The sequence below is a fragment of the Humulus lupulus genome, chromosome 2, assembly GCF_963169125.1.
Source record: "Humulus lupulus chromosome 2, drHumLupu1.1, whole genome shotgun sequence".
Taxonomy (NCBI): Eukaryota; Viridiplantae; Streptophyta; class Magnoliopsida; order Rosales; family Cannabaceae; genus Humulus; species Humulus lupulus.
The window spans coordinates 177,644,783-177,658,082 of record NC_084794.1 but is presented as its reverse complement, the minus strand read 5'-3'; the positions used below and the strand labels follow the sequence as shown (position 1 = coordinate 177,658,082).

Below are 13,300 nucleotides of genomic sequence, written 5' to 3'. Positions count from 1 at the left end.
TGTTTGGATTAATATATAAAGAGATATAAATAATTATCTTATTTAGAATAAGATATTTTTTTTTATTGAAAACTGATATTTTAAGATAAAGTTAATTTTGAACTAACTAATATTAATTTTGGGATAAATATATTGTCTTAAATATTAATTAAATAAACAAATGAGAAAATTAGGGAAAAACCTAATGTGGCTCATGCCACTCACTGTATTGCACAGTGAGTGGTGCCACACATGGATATTTCCTATCCGTGAGATTTGAATTTTGAATTTCAAAGAATTTGTTTTATTTAATTATTCTTTTTTAAATATGATTTAAATTAAATAATTAAATAAAGTTATAACTGATCAGTTTTATTTTCATAAAATAAAGATCAATTAAATTAGTTAATTATCTTTATAAACCTAAAAAGAAGGTTATTGTTTAACACAGAGACTCTCCCTCAGAAATAGAAGCAATAGTTTTCCTAAACCTGAAAACTATTCAACTCCTCTTCTCCCTATCAAACATCTTTTGATCTCATGTGTTGAGTACATCTATAGAGTCATAAATCAACCTTTTGGATCCTACGTGCCCACATACGTCCTTGTGTGTATGAGGATTGGTATGGAAGATCAATGTATGAGTGATTTTATAAAAAAAAAAGATTCAAGGACACTTTATAGGCTACAATATGTATTCTCTAATCCCATTGTATGTGATTTAATATATATGTGTTGTGTGTGTGTGTGTGTGTGTGTGTGTGCTTGTATGATCTTGGCTAGTATTAATAATTATTAAAAAGGGCCCATTCCCCGCTGCGTATCTTTGATTTGCTCTTTTAATACCAACAACTTTCTAAACAAGATTTTACAAGATTCATAACATTCAAATAGAAAATAGAAGCAATTTAATACAAGGGAATAGAATGAATAAAATTCATTAATGCATTCAAGATCTCATGGCTAGGGTTTTAAAATAACCCTTAACTTAAAAGAAAACTACTTCATAATCAAATTCATGATCACAAACATAAATATTCAATGAAAATAAAGAAGTTTTAAAGAAGAAAGAAAAACTAGATTGAAGAATATAGATGATGTCTTTTCTTCTCCTCTGTCGCTCTAGACTCTAAATTTCACAATCCAATGTTGTCTTAATAGTTAACCTTAAACCCTTTTATATCCCCTTGAAAACTACATTTAAATTTTAAAAATTAAGAAAAAAACTTGTCGCCGACCGCGGCTTGTGGTTTTTGGCGACCGCGGGGCTCTGTCTTGGAGGCCGCGGTCGCTGGCTTTGTTCTGCGTGCCTTCCTTTTTCTTCAAAATCTTCAACTTTAGCTTTGAATATCAGGTTCTGGTGCGATCGTACCAAAGTTCCAAAAATAAGGTTTTCCTCATTTTGCTCGGTTTGATTTGGGCATTGAGGTTTTTACTTTGGGATTTTCTGTTTGGTGGTTTTAGGACTTTCTTGAGGACACTTTAGAGTGGTTTTGGTCCTAGAAAGGGTAAGAGTAATTGCATAATGATTTGTTTGGGTTACAAGTCTCTAAAAGATGAAAGCTTGTATGTTGTTTGGCATAGGGCTCGCTAAGACTACTTGATGGGACATATTGAGGGTGTGGATCGCTGCTATAATTGAGGTAAGAAGAGTGGAAATATGCGTGCATGGTAAATATGTGGTATACCTGTTTTGTGTATCATGTTATGAGTATGTTATGATGAATATAACATATGTGGAAATATTAAGGGAATGCATTTTCTTGTAAATTGGTATGTGGTAAAATCCAAGGGTCTGTCACAAGGGAAGTGGGTTGTCGCAAGGGTTGTGGGTCGTTGCAAGAACAATATGATGTGTTTATGGTTATGGTTTATGATATGTTAACATGTTGATTAATTGCGTATGTGAACCCTAGGTTAAATTCTCATGCTTAAAATCCCAAAAACCCAAATTCCTTTAAGGGTCGCGGCTCAAGCCTCCTATGCCGCGGCATGGCCCCCAAACAGAGCCCACCCACGTTCAGAATCAGACACGGGCCACGGCCCTACAAGCCCCATGCCGTGGCCCGCCCTCCTTCCTCAGCATTCATAAGCCTAAGAGGGTCGCGGCTCACTAAGAACTATGCTGCGGCCCGACCCCTTCGAACCCAGAAAAACCTCCACTTTTAACTCTCAAACCTCACTCAAAACCATCCCAATAATATACCCCAATTTTCTCAAACATTCCTACATAATTTAAGAAGCACAAGCCAGCAAAAACCTAAGCTAAAAACTCATCAAAACCCATTTTCAATTTCTGAAACTCACACACTCAAGAACACTAAAACCAGTCATAAAAACTCCGAATTCAAACACTAAATCATGAATTGGAGCTTACCTTCTCTGATGAACCAACTCTCTAAAAGATTTCTGAGCCAACTCCCAAGTTCCAAGCTTCAATTCAGTCCTTCAATGTCAAAATCTATAAACACCTCAAAACCCAGCCATAAACACAGAATTAATCACCATGCATAAAGCTTATGACTTACCTTAATTCTGGATAAACTCCTTAGCTGAACACTAGATTAATCCTCCAAGACTTTAGCTCAATCCAATGAATTCCAGCTGAATTTTCCTTAAGTTTCTTGTTGTTTTTCTTTGAGAGAGAAAAGGAAGAGGAGGGAAGGTCAGTTCTTTATGATTCTACCGAGTTATGTTCTTTACTTAGTCTAATCTTAGTTAATTAAGTAAATCCCAAGGTTCAGGGTGCCGAAAACATCCCCGAGGGAAAAATGGTAAAATTCCCCAGTATTCCCATCTAAGCTTCCTAACCTTAAATATATCTCCAATTATTTATTTCCATAACCCGATAACCTAAATAACCATCAAATACCTGAAATACCTCTTGACTTGCCCCAAGTCAAGTATTAAGCCCCGTTGTGACTTTCCTGCTAACTAACTCCCTAAGATCGCCTCAAGTCGCATGCTGCAGATTTACCCACATAATAATGTGGTTCTCACAATTATAGCACATAATCACATTTACATTCATATAACCATACACGCATGCTTATTATATAATCACGCATTAAACTAATAAGTTCACACATAAACCAATTATACCCTCCCAGCACACTAATCAAGGCCCTTAAGCCATATTAGTGATTTTGGGTCGTTACAGCTGTGGTGGTAGGGAGTACATATTTAGGATACTTTGACCTTAGGGGTCAAGGCTTCAAGTTTTTCTTACGCATTTTATGAGTTTTTATGAAAGATATTTCTTTTAAGTATTTATGAGTTTTCGTTAAACCTATGAGACATGTTCTGGTTCTAGTTAAATGATTTTGTTTTACTTAGGATTCTGGAATCTGTTCTGACTAAGTTATGTTTTATTTTCAATAAGATTTAAACTTATTTCTTTTTCTTAATCATTTTTACATAAATTCACACCTGTGACGCTTTGAGTAATCGGAGCGTTGCATTTTGTATCAGAGACAATGGTTTTAAACTTTCTGTAGACCGTCCTAATATCACTACAAGAGAATGGGGTCTTTACCTACCAATTGTAAGTGTAGGTAAAACTAGCCTAATGGTGGGTAATATGGTTTACCTACCAATATTGAATTGGTAGAGATTGGTAGGTAAAGGTTAGTGGGGAAAGAGTCTTTACCTACACTTATTAACACTGGTAGGTAAAAGAATCAGTGGACCCCACTAAGTTATAAATCAATTGATGAGTCATCAGATGACGTGTTTGATGCATGGCATCCTACGTGCCTGATGACGTGGCATCATATGTGGCATCCTAAGTGGTGTCATTTTATTAGCCCACATAGCATTATTTTATTGGTCTGTTACACAATTTATATTTTGTTCAAATTTAATGGTTATGTGTAGGTAAAATATAATAACAGTTATTTATAAATGTTCTATATTAGAAATAAACTAGAAAAAAACCATACAATAATAAAATGTTTAATGTTAAAATTCTTTATAATGTTCAATACTAAAATAAGTCATAAAGTTATCATTTTAATGTTATCCCTACCAAAATAAAAAAAAAACTTCATAAAGTTCATTCCTTAGTAAATTAATGTAAATAAACTAAGAATCATCTTGTGACTTTCGAACTGAAAAAGATGGCGACTCTCTTAAATTTGCATCTGAAGCTTGGTCTGTTGGAGGTGGTGGAGGCGGTGCCAACAAATTGTTATGACGAAGTATATCCACAACCACACTAAGTTGTTTGCTAGTAGCATTAAGGTGGGAAGTTGTATCATTAAGTCGTTCAACTAACTCTTCATAAGTTGGTTGATTACCCACAATATTTTCACGATGTGAAGTAGAAGTTGTGACACTAGGAGACCGCCCCCACCCTCGTAAGTATACCGAATCACGTCCAAGTACACGCTCCATAATCTCTTTATCAGACAGTTCTTCTGGAGGATGTTGACCCCTTAACTCCATCATTTTATCCTAATAATATATTTAATTAATTATTAGTAAGAAATATAATAAATAAAAATTTAAGTTACTTACATATAATGGCCCGAGCTCTATTCCAGTCCATCCTTTCTCAGCATCATAATGCTTTAGACGCCATGTCTCAATTTGACCGGTAGGAGAAGTTAACACCATTCCACGTCGAATGTGATGTCGTGGTGTGGAGACTGGACCATTTTTCGACTCCCATTTCCTCTTTGATCGATTGGTAGTATTCTTTAATGCTCTTTCCTGAAGAAATAAATCCAAATACAATTTATTAGAAAAACTTTTACACAACCTTTTCTTTTGAACAACACAATGTCTATTTATTACAAACTTTATTGAACAGTTTAACACTAAATTCTGTAAATCAAATACAAAACAAAATACTAGAAAGAGTAGATGATGCCAAAACAATAACATTAGCTTTCATTTTTTCATTCAAACATTTAACCAAACACCTTAACTACATCAACTACATAGTCAGAAAAAACTTCATTCCCACAACCAAAATGAAATAAACACAACAACTGATTGGGTGTCACAGTCAAAGAAAGACAAAAATTTCAACAAAGAGGTCATCTATAGCCAATACAATATTTCAAAATTAAGCAGTATTTTGACATTTGTGGACAATCATGGAAACATACAATAATATAAATTCAATAAAACAGAAAAAATAGCAAAAAGCTAGATGTTAAGAACAATAGTAATATGTAAATAGTATGTCGGGTCTCTTGTTCCTATCATAATAGCAATATTATGATAAAAAATGTTACCTTAAATTCAAGAGAACACCAACGATCACACAAAATCATCCAATCTTCTTGATGTTCTTCTTTTAAGTCTGGATGACGTTTGCTCTTGGCCATCTCAAGATCATTTTCTCCTCCAATTTCTTTGAAATATAAGTGCAGCTTGTACTTATGACCCTTCCAAGATTTTCTCATTTGCTCATCAATGCATTTTTTAGTTGTCTCATCATTCAAGTTGATGTCAAAATGTTCCTATAACATAAAACAATATTAATTATAAATATTACAAATATAAATGTAATATTGTGAAATGACTTACCAAAATATAGTGTCGCAATGGAGCTCTCACATCTTCTGGGACCATTTAGGCTCACTCAATAAGCCTACAAAATGAAAAAACATGCTTTATAATCTAAATATTTTTGCACTTATATTCCTTCCAATTTAGAATATTTATATGGAAATCACTCCTTCCTCAAATAGATAAACAAAAAATACAAATAAAACTCAGAAAAATAATGAAAAGTCACTGACCATATTCATCAATTGGAGCATCATAATCATAACTAGTAATATAGAACGGTCCGCCGAAAGTTCGACCAAAGTTTGTTCCACCAAAGTACTGAAACCACATAGATGACAAGTCAAACAGCAGAATGTACATATAATTAAGAATGAAAAAAAATATATATATATATCTGACCTTGACGACACAAAATATGATTCTTTTTTATTTAAAGAAATGAAACTTTGTATTAATCATTAGAATACATTACAAAGTATCAGGTTCATGTTTGCATCATAAAAGTGAATCATGAAACCCTGAAAGTAGCCAAAGTACAATTAAAAATGGAAAAACAAGATAAAATTTGCTTGCAGAAGTTTTCCAATCCCTCACTAAATCTAAGAAAGAAACTCCCTCAAAACCTTTAATATTATATACCCAGGTTGCCACCCAGAATTTTATTTTATCCCAAAGAAAGTTTCAAATATGATAGACAAAATAAACATAACCAATTTGAACAAAAATGTTAACGTGAAAAATATCCACATCACTATTTAAATTCTCCAATATACCCTGAAAGTGAAAATTTGGCTTCAGATATTCGGCCGGTGCAAAGCCAATTTTACCATACCATATAGTAGTTCTGAAAGCTCCCTCCACGTTGGTAAAAGCGTGCGACTGCAAATGCAAGGTCTTCTACAGGTCTGTGAGGCAATCTTCCACCCCATGTCGTATACCTTTAAAACATTAACCTAAAATGATAAATTTATGACTTATAAAGCAACAAAAGTTCTTTTGGAAATGGAATCTAGTTATAAGGCTTGAGATTTATAATATTCCAAGCATTACTTGGATTAAAAGTCATAAGCAAATATGTGAAGAGATCAAACAGTACTACAAATTAAACAATAAATAGCATAAAATCATGCATGTTTAGGGAAGGGAAAAAAAAACTTCTAGCAGAAGCTGAAGTAATTAAGAGAAGTAAAAAAACAGAAACAAAACATAAATAGAAATAGGAAGGAGTTTGCTTGGCAAAAGCAAAACAATACAAGAAGGGGTGTCACACAGTTTTAACAGCCATAAAAGGAAAAAATAATAATGACATTTTATAAGATATTAGCTTACCATCCATCCCAATTTTCAGTCCAAAGCGTGGGTTTGTTATAGGAATTTGGCCTATAACCATCACAGTAGTATCCATTGCATGCATCTATCTGTAAATGAAGAAAGTAATTTATGAAAAACAACATATTAAGATACCACACTTGATAAAATTTAACTGCCACTACTCTGAAAGTTTCACCTGTCCCTATACATTCTTACAGCCATAATATATAAGTTCAGAAAATTTAAAGCATTGGCTAAGACCTTACAACTTCATCCGGAGCATCAGTTTGCCTGCACATCACCCATGGAACCCCAGCACCAAGGCTTAAAGCCATCTTTGCTGCCCACTTAACATAGTCCTTTCCTTTCTGCCCAAACTTCCTTTCAATATTTCCGTATTTATTTTCAATCTGATAAATTTGCAATAAGAACATATAAGAAAATGTGAAGCATCTTAACAATCAAAGAGGTAGACAACATAAGGATTATGATTCAGATGAACTACTTTAATCTCTACATTTAGTATAGTTGAAAAAAAATTTATTCAACATGAATTCCACACTATATAAGCAACAAGGGACAAAGAACCAAAACAATTAGGGATTAGCTCGTAATTCATAATTTTAAAGGAGACTTCCATTCTACTTCTGTGGTTCTGCATGAATCATACTTAGCATTGTTGTGTAAATGACTGTAAGACCACAAGCACTAGGTGGTGGAGGGGCTGGGAAATGCACTTGATTAAATAAGATACCACCGTGATTTTTAAGTTAACACCACCCTCCCCATGTAAAAAAAAAAACTATTTCAGAAAATAAAAGAAAAGCATCCAATCTCGATCAAATAAGGTACCATGATTTGAAATGCACTTGATTAAAGAGGGGCTGGGAAATGCACTTAATTAATAAGATACCACCGTGATTTTTAAGTCTCTCCTTAACACCACCCTCCCCATGTAAAAAAATAACTATTTCAAAAAAGAAAAGAAAAAAGAAAAGAAAAGCATCCAATCTCGATCAAATAAGGTACCATGATTTGAAGTCCCTCTCCTTGCAAATTACAAACACATCCCACCCTTTTTATCATACTAAAAAAGAAGCACCCTAAACATAGAACTTCATTAAGAACAAGTGTTTTTCATCCTAATTGCAACTCTCACAATTTGAACAATGCTCAGATCTCCATTTATATAACAAAATCGATATCCCTAAAATAAGTAATGCTCAAATTTAAATCCATCCAACCTGCAGCATAATGATTGGACCACCTTGCCATGAAAACAACATTTCCTCTCGCATCAAATCCACAATTTTCTTAACAAAACGTTGCATTTCCTCCTAGAAAAAAAAAGTAACATTAAAATATTAGTACGGGTGCTATTTTATAAGTATAAACAACAATATCTACTCAATCTAGCTATGATGCAACAAAACCCACCCAAAGAAAAAGAAAAGAAAAAAAGTCCAAAGAGGATAAGAATACTTGCAATATTGTGAGGAAAACTTGATTAATAAGAACTAGTTCGAGTGAGAAATTAAGAGAGAACTAGTTTAAGCGAGAAAGTTAACAACAGATAAAGTTTTAGAAGAGAAAAGAGAAATTAAGAGTAAAACTCAATACCCACAGACAAAGGATTCGTCTGACTTCTCCCCTTCTTATTTCAATGTATTGGAACAAGATTTAATTTCCTTTACACCAAATAACTTTGGGGTTTACTTCAAGCTGCCCTAACACAACACAAAAAATGATAACCCCCATAAAATTTGTGAATTTCTCTCCTTTTAATTATTCTAAATTGACATTATGCGTTGGATGATGGGTACTCTCAATCTTCTAATGAACATTTCAATTAAAATATATAAGAATGACAAAAAAAAAAGAAAGTGTAATGTACAAATAACACAACCTTGCAAGCATGGGAACCATACAAGCGTTATACCTTGAAAGGAGCATTGTCTGTTCTAAATTCTATGTCGGGGATGTCACGCAGCCATACTGGGAAACCTCTGCACAATAATGATTGAAAACTAATCTGACAGAAAATAATTCAAGGCGTGAGGCCTATCAGGGCAGAAGCACCTTAAATGATGAAGCCAAACAAGATATTGATCTTAAGTTTCAGAACCCGGCTGAGATTAACGTGCTGATGAATATGAGGAAAGTATTGGTGCAGAGAAGGTGAGAGTGGAGGCGAATAATGGTGTGAATAAAATATTAGGTTAATTGTTAGGGTAGAAATTGTCTTTAATTTTAATTTTCAAGTAATAGATTTAGGTTTTCAGTATTAAGTTTTTGTTTTAAAAAAATTAATTTTTGTTTGATATGATAATAACACATCATCATATAAATTGTAAAAATGTCAATAGAAAATTATAATAATATTGCCATGTCAGACAATGACATGACATATATAGTCCACATATGATATATTTTGATCATGTAGACAAACATATCACTATTATTTAATTGAAAAAATTAAAAAATTAATGTAAAGAATATACAATTGCGTGGGAAAATTTGGCTCCAAATTTTAATTGTATTCCCTCCAATTTTTTTTGTAGACAAAACTATTTACCTACAAATTTATTGGTAGCTAGCATAAATAATTCAATAATAATTGTCAACACATCACCTATAAATATTACTAATCCCAAAATATTGGTAGGTAAAGCATTCATTTACATACCAATAAATATTGGTAGGTACAAAATATGTAGGAAAAATCATATTATTTACTCCACATAAGCTTCTAAATAAGCATTTATAATAATAAAATAATATAATGAAAATAAAAAATGGGGGGAAAATTGAGCGGGAATGGTTAAAAAATTTCCCTCCATAATATACGTAGGTAAAGATCATTACCTACTGATATTATTGGTAGGTAAAGCTATGTTCTAAAATATAATATAATTGACTAGCATTTACCTACTAATATTATCTACCAATAAATATTGGTAGGCAAAACATTACTTTCCCCACCAATATATATTGGTAGGTAAAATATTGGTAGGTAAAGATAAAATTTCTTGTAGTGTATGTATACTCACCACCAAAGACAAGCTCAACTCATTGCTCTGTAAGTACTTAATTGTTTTATTTGCTTTAATCGACTTGTTGAATTTTTTTGGACTTACTTGTTTATTAGAGTAGTAGAGTAAGTATGGCCAATTAGTGGAGAGTTCCAGTGAGAGTGTGGAACAAGGCCCAACGCCGAAAGTTGGTGAGGAAGGTCCAGAAGATGAGAAAGATAAAGCACCTAGTGAAGTGGAGCACAACATGGGGAGTTTGGTTGACCATTTGGTAAGGGTCAACAAACGCATTCATAACATAGTATGGAGAGGAGTATTGCTAGATTGTAAGAAAAATTTCAAAGTGCTTAAGACAACAATTTCGTCATTGGACAAGAGGGAGGATTTGGATTTCCTCTAGGAGAAAGAGAGCAAGAAGCACCCACAAGGAAGGGTGTATGGTTGCATAATTGACAAATTCGCAAAGTGTCAAGGAGTGAACTACGCTACGGAGCTAAGAGACATATTGGTGATTAGATTTAAGATTAAGTAGCAAAATTATAGTGTGAGTTAGATCATAAAAGTTATCATTAATATTTTGTTTAATTAATATTTCAATTATAGGATGGAATAAATGGAGTTAGTTTGCCTAAATTGACATATTTCTTTTTATTTTTGCTACTATTGGATTGAGAGACATATTGACTTTTGGGTGCTTGGTGTCAGAAGTTGAATAAGGAAATATGCCTCCCAGAAGATCAGTGATAAGGATTGTTGGGGTGAACTGTGCCGCAGATGCACCACCTGCTCCAAGAAGAAACACTCGTGCGAATGCCGACAATGATAACCAACCGCCTGCCCGTCCAACATATGGGACATGATTATCTTCATTGGAGTCTACCATTAGATGGCAGGATGAGGAGCTGAGGCGGATGAGGCAACAACAGGTAGTATCGGCACGTGAGGCACTGGATGTGCAGCAGCCACCTGCGCCATTGGTAGTCTATCGACACGTAGACAAGCTAGAGCCACTTTATGAAAAGTTCCAGAAGCAGCATCCTCCAGAGTTTGAAGGAAGTACTGACTTAATTGTAGGTGAGGAGTGGATGAGTAGGATAAGGTCACTCTTAGACTTCATAAGGGTCGTGGGTAATGATTGTTACGATTGGTTAGGCATGAAGAGGTGTAAAAACCATAATGATTTTGCTAAAATGTGCTGCAGCAGCAGTAGTAGCAGTAGCAGTAGCATTAGTAGTTATAGTATGATAGTTACTGTGGTTTTTGGTTATAAGTTGAACACTCGTAGCCACACTTATAGATTTTATAAGTTTAACCTATAGTTTAAGAATATTAATTATAACATAAGGTTTAATCAATATAGTTGATTATAAAGATATCATTTATTATACTATAAGGTTTAGATAGAATTAATAAGATCATGACACTTGTCATGGGCATGTTTATTTAAGGATTTAATTATAGTTTAAATAAAAGAAAGTTCTAGAAACTCTAGAATCTTCCAAGACCATTAAGAGTATGACACATGTCACAATCTTGTTTATTTGAGGATTTAAGCATTTTAAGTGGATAATTCAAAAATAGAAGTTTCTAGAAGCTCTAGACCCTTCCAGAACTTGCTGGAATCACGTATTACTCAGTCAAACCTGATTAATCAATTCAAATTATGCTGGAAAAGTGCAATTATGTGTTTAATATATTCACGTATGCCGATATATCGCAGCATAGGGGCCGATATATCGCCTACGAAAGATACGAAAAACACGTCGACTTTGCACGAACGATCGAACCAGCCTCGAGAATACTGGGAGAGGCAATATATCGCCTATAGGTGGCGATATATCGGCCCCACCTATGTATTTTTGAAAGTTCAGTTTTTCAATTTTAAAAATAGCCTTAACCTCTTGACTAGCCTCTGAACGTTTTTGACCGAGTCTTAAGCACCTGTTGAACTAACATTCAAATATTTTTCAATTAATATTCATTATTTTATTCAAGCTAAAAGGAGGTAGTTTCACTCCTTGAACTCTATAAATAGGACCTAGTACCTAGTCATTTTTCTCATTCTTCAAGCTGTGTTCAGAGCCTTCAAGCTGCTAGGGTTACTATAGAGTGATAAACACTTGGGTTGGGATAAAAGCTTTGTCATCCTATGCTTTATAAACACTTGAGAAGTGAGATATAGAGTGTATTTTCAATATCGAAGTGTAGATTGGTTCTAGTACATCAAAATGTATTCTTATTCTTAAGTTCATTTCTGTTTAATTCCTTAGTTTTCTTTAGTTTTCATTCAGATTCTAACTCATTGTTTTAAATTCTTGGTTAGGTATTTAAGTTCTTTGAACTTAAGGTTTATTTTCGGTAAGCTTTGTCTTGGCGGTATAGTTCTCTTCTTTATCATCTCTTATCTTTAGAAATGCTCACCATTCTTATTGTTGGTTTTAGGAGTGTTCCGAATCCTGTCCTTGTTCTCAAATATCCTGGTATTGGTAAGGAAAATAGGATAGTTTCTATATGCTTGTATGTTATGATATGTTATGATATATATATATATGAATATGTTTTTATGTTGCTTGGGGCTCATAGTTGCTTTGCTAGCAAACCTCAATGTATTTTGAGGCTCATAGTTGCTTAGCTAGTAAACCCCAATGTTTTTATGTTATATAGGGCTCATAGTTGCTTAGCTAGCAAACCTCAATGTATTTTGAGGCTCATAGTTTCTTAGCTAGGAAACCCTAGTGTTTACCATGTACATGGGTCAGAGTTGTGATATATGTTTCATAGTATATGTTGTTTTATAGTATATGTTTTATGTTGTATGTGCTAGTAGATTTTCCGTGCTGGGCATTAGGCTCATTCCTTTATTTTTTTTTATGTATGCAGGAAAATAGTTATGGCGGCGGAAGGATTCTTGGTAGCTTGGTTTGTGTATTAAGGATGAAGGGATTCGATGGACTGCATGACGATTCGATGACGACGTTACTTTTAGTCTCTTTTTAAAGTATGTTTCTAAGTATTTTTCCGCATTTAATTTTGTAAACAATTTCCTTTAGTTTAAAGTTATGTTTTATTTTAAAACAATGGGATTCCATATCACTCATTTATGTATTTCAATATTTACTTTGGAGTTTTTAATAAAGTTATGAATATTCCTTATGTATGTTTTATTTAAATTAGTAGCTATGTCTAGTAGTTTTAATGGTCCAAGGTCTTAGAATTAGTTGGGTCATTACATAAAGTCAACATGCGAGAGTTGAATTTTGGTATATGTATTTATAAATAATATTTTTGGGTCCGAAGTGTTTCTTTGGAGTATATAAGAGTACCCAAAAAGTTTGGAAGTATTTGGAGATGTTTTGAGACAAGTTTTGGGGTACCAAGTTAGAGAAACTTGCGTTGTGTCACCTTTGGGAGGCGATGCGTCGCTGGTCCCTAGAAGCACAACATAGGCGATGCAT

General features: G+C 33.6%; 2 protein-coding genes across 2 annotated transcripts; both read right to left on the bottom strand.

The window, feature by feature from the left end:
• Window positions 1–3,965: 3,965 nt before the first annotated feature.
• Window positions 3,966–4,653, bottom strand: LOC133818752 (uncharacterized). Its single transcript, XM_062251789.1, has 2 exons — window positions 4,498–4,653; window positions 3,966–4,434 (listed from the first exon to the last, which is right to left on the bottom strand). Exons 1-2 carry the CDS (start codon window positions 4,594–4,596, stop codon window positions 4,063–4,065), a joined length of 471 nt encoding a protein of 156 aa, XP_062107773.1. The 5' UTR covers window positions 4,597–4,653; the 3' UTR covers window positions 3,966–4,062.
• A 563-nt stretch (window positions 4,654–5,216) lies between these two features.
• LOC133818751 (beta-galactosidase 9-like) lies at window positions 5,217–7,306 on the bottom strand. The gene is made up of 6 exons (XM_062251788.1): window positions 7,080–7,306; window positions 6,832–6,920; window positions 6,335–6,440; window positions 5,733–5,820; window positions 5,518–5,581; window positions 5,217–5,450 (listed from the first exon to the last, which is right to left on the bottom strand). The coding sequence occupies exons 1-5, from the start codon at window positions 7,245–7,247 to the stop codon at window positions 5,544–5,546; spliced, it is 489 nt and encodes a 162-aa protein (XP_062107772.1). The 5' UTR covers window positions 7,248–7,306; the 3' UTR covers window positions 5,217–5,450; window positions 5,518–5,543.
• Between the last annotated feature and the right edge of the window lie 5,994 nt (window positions 7,307–13,300).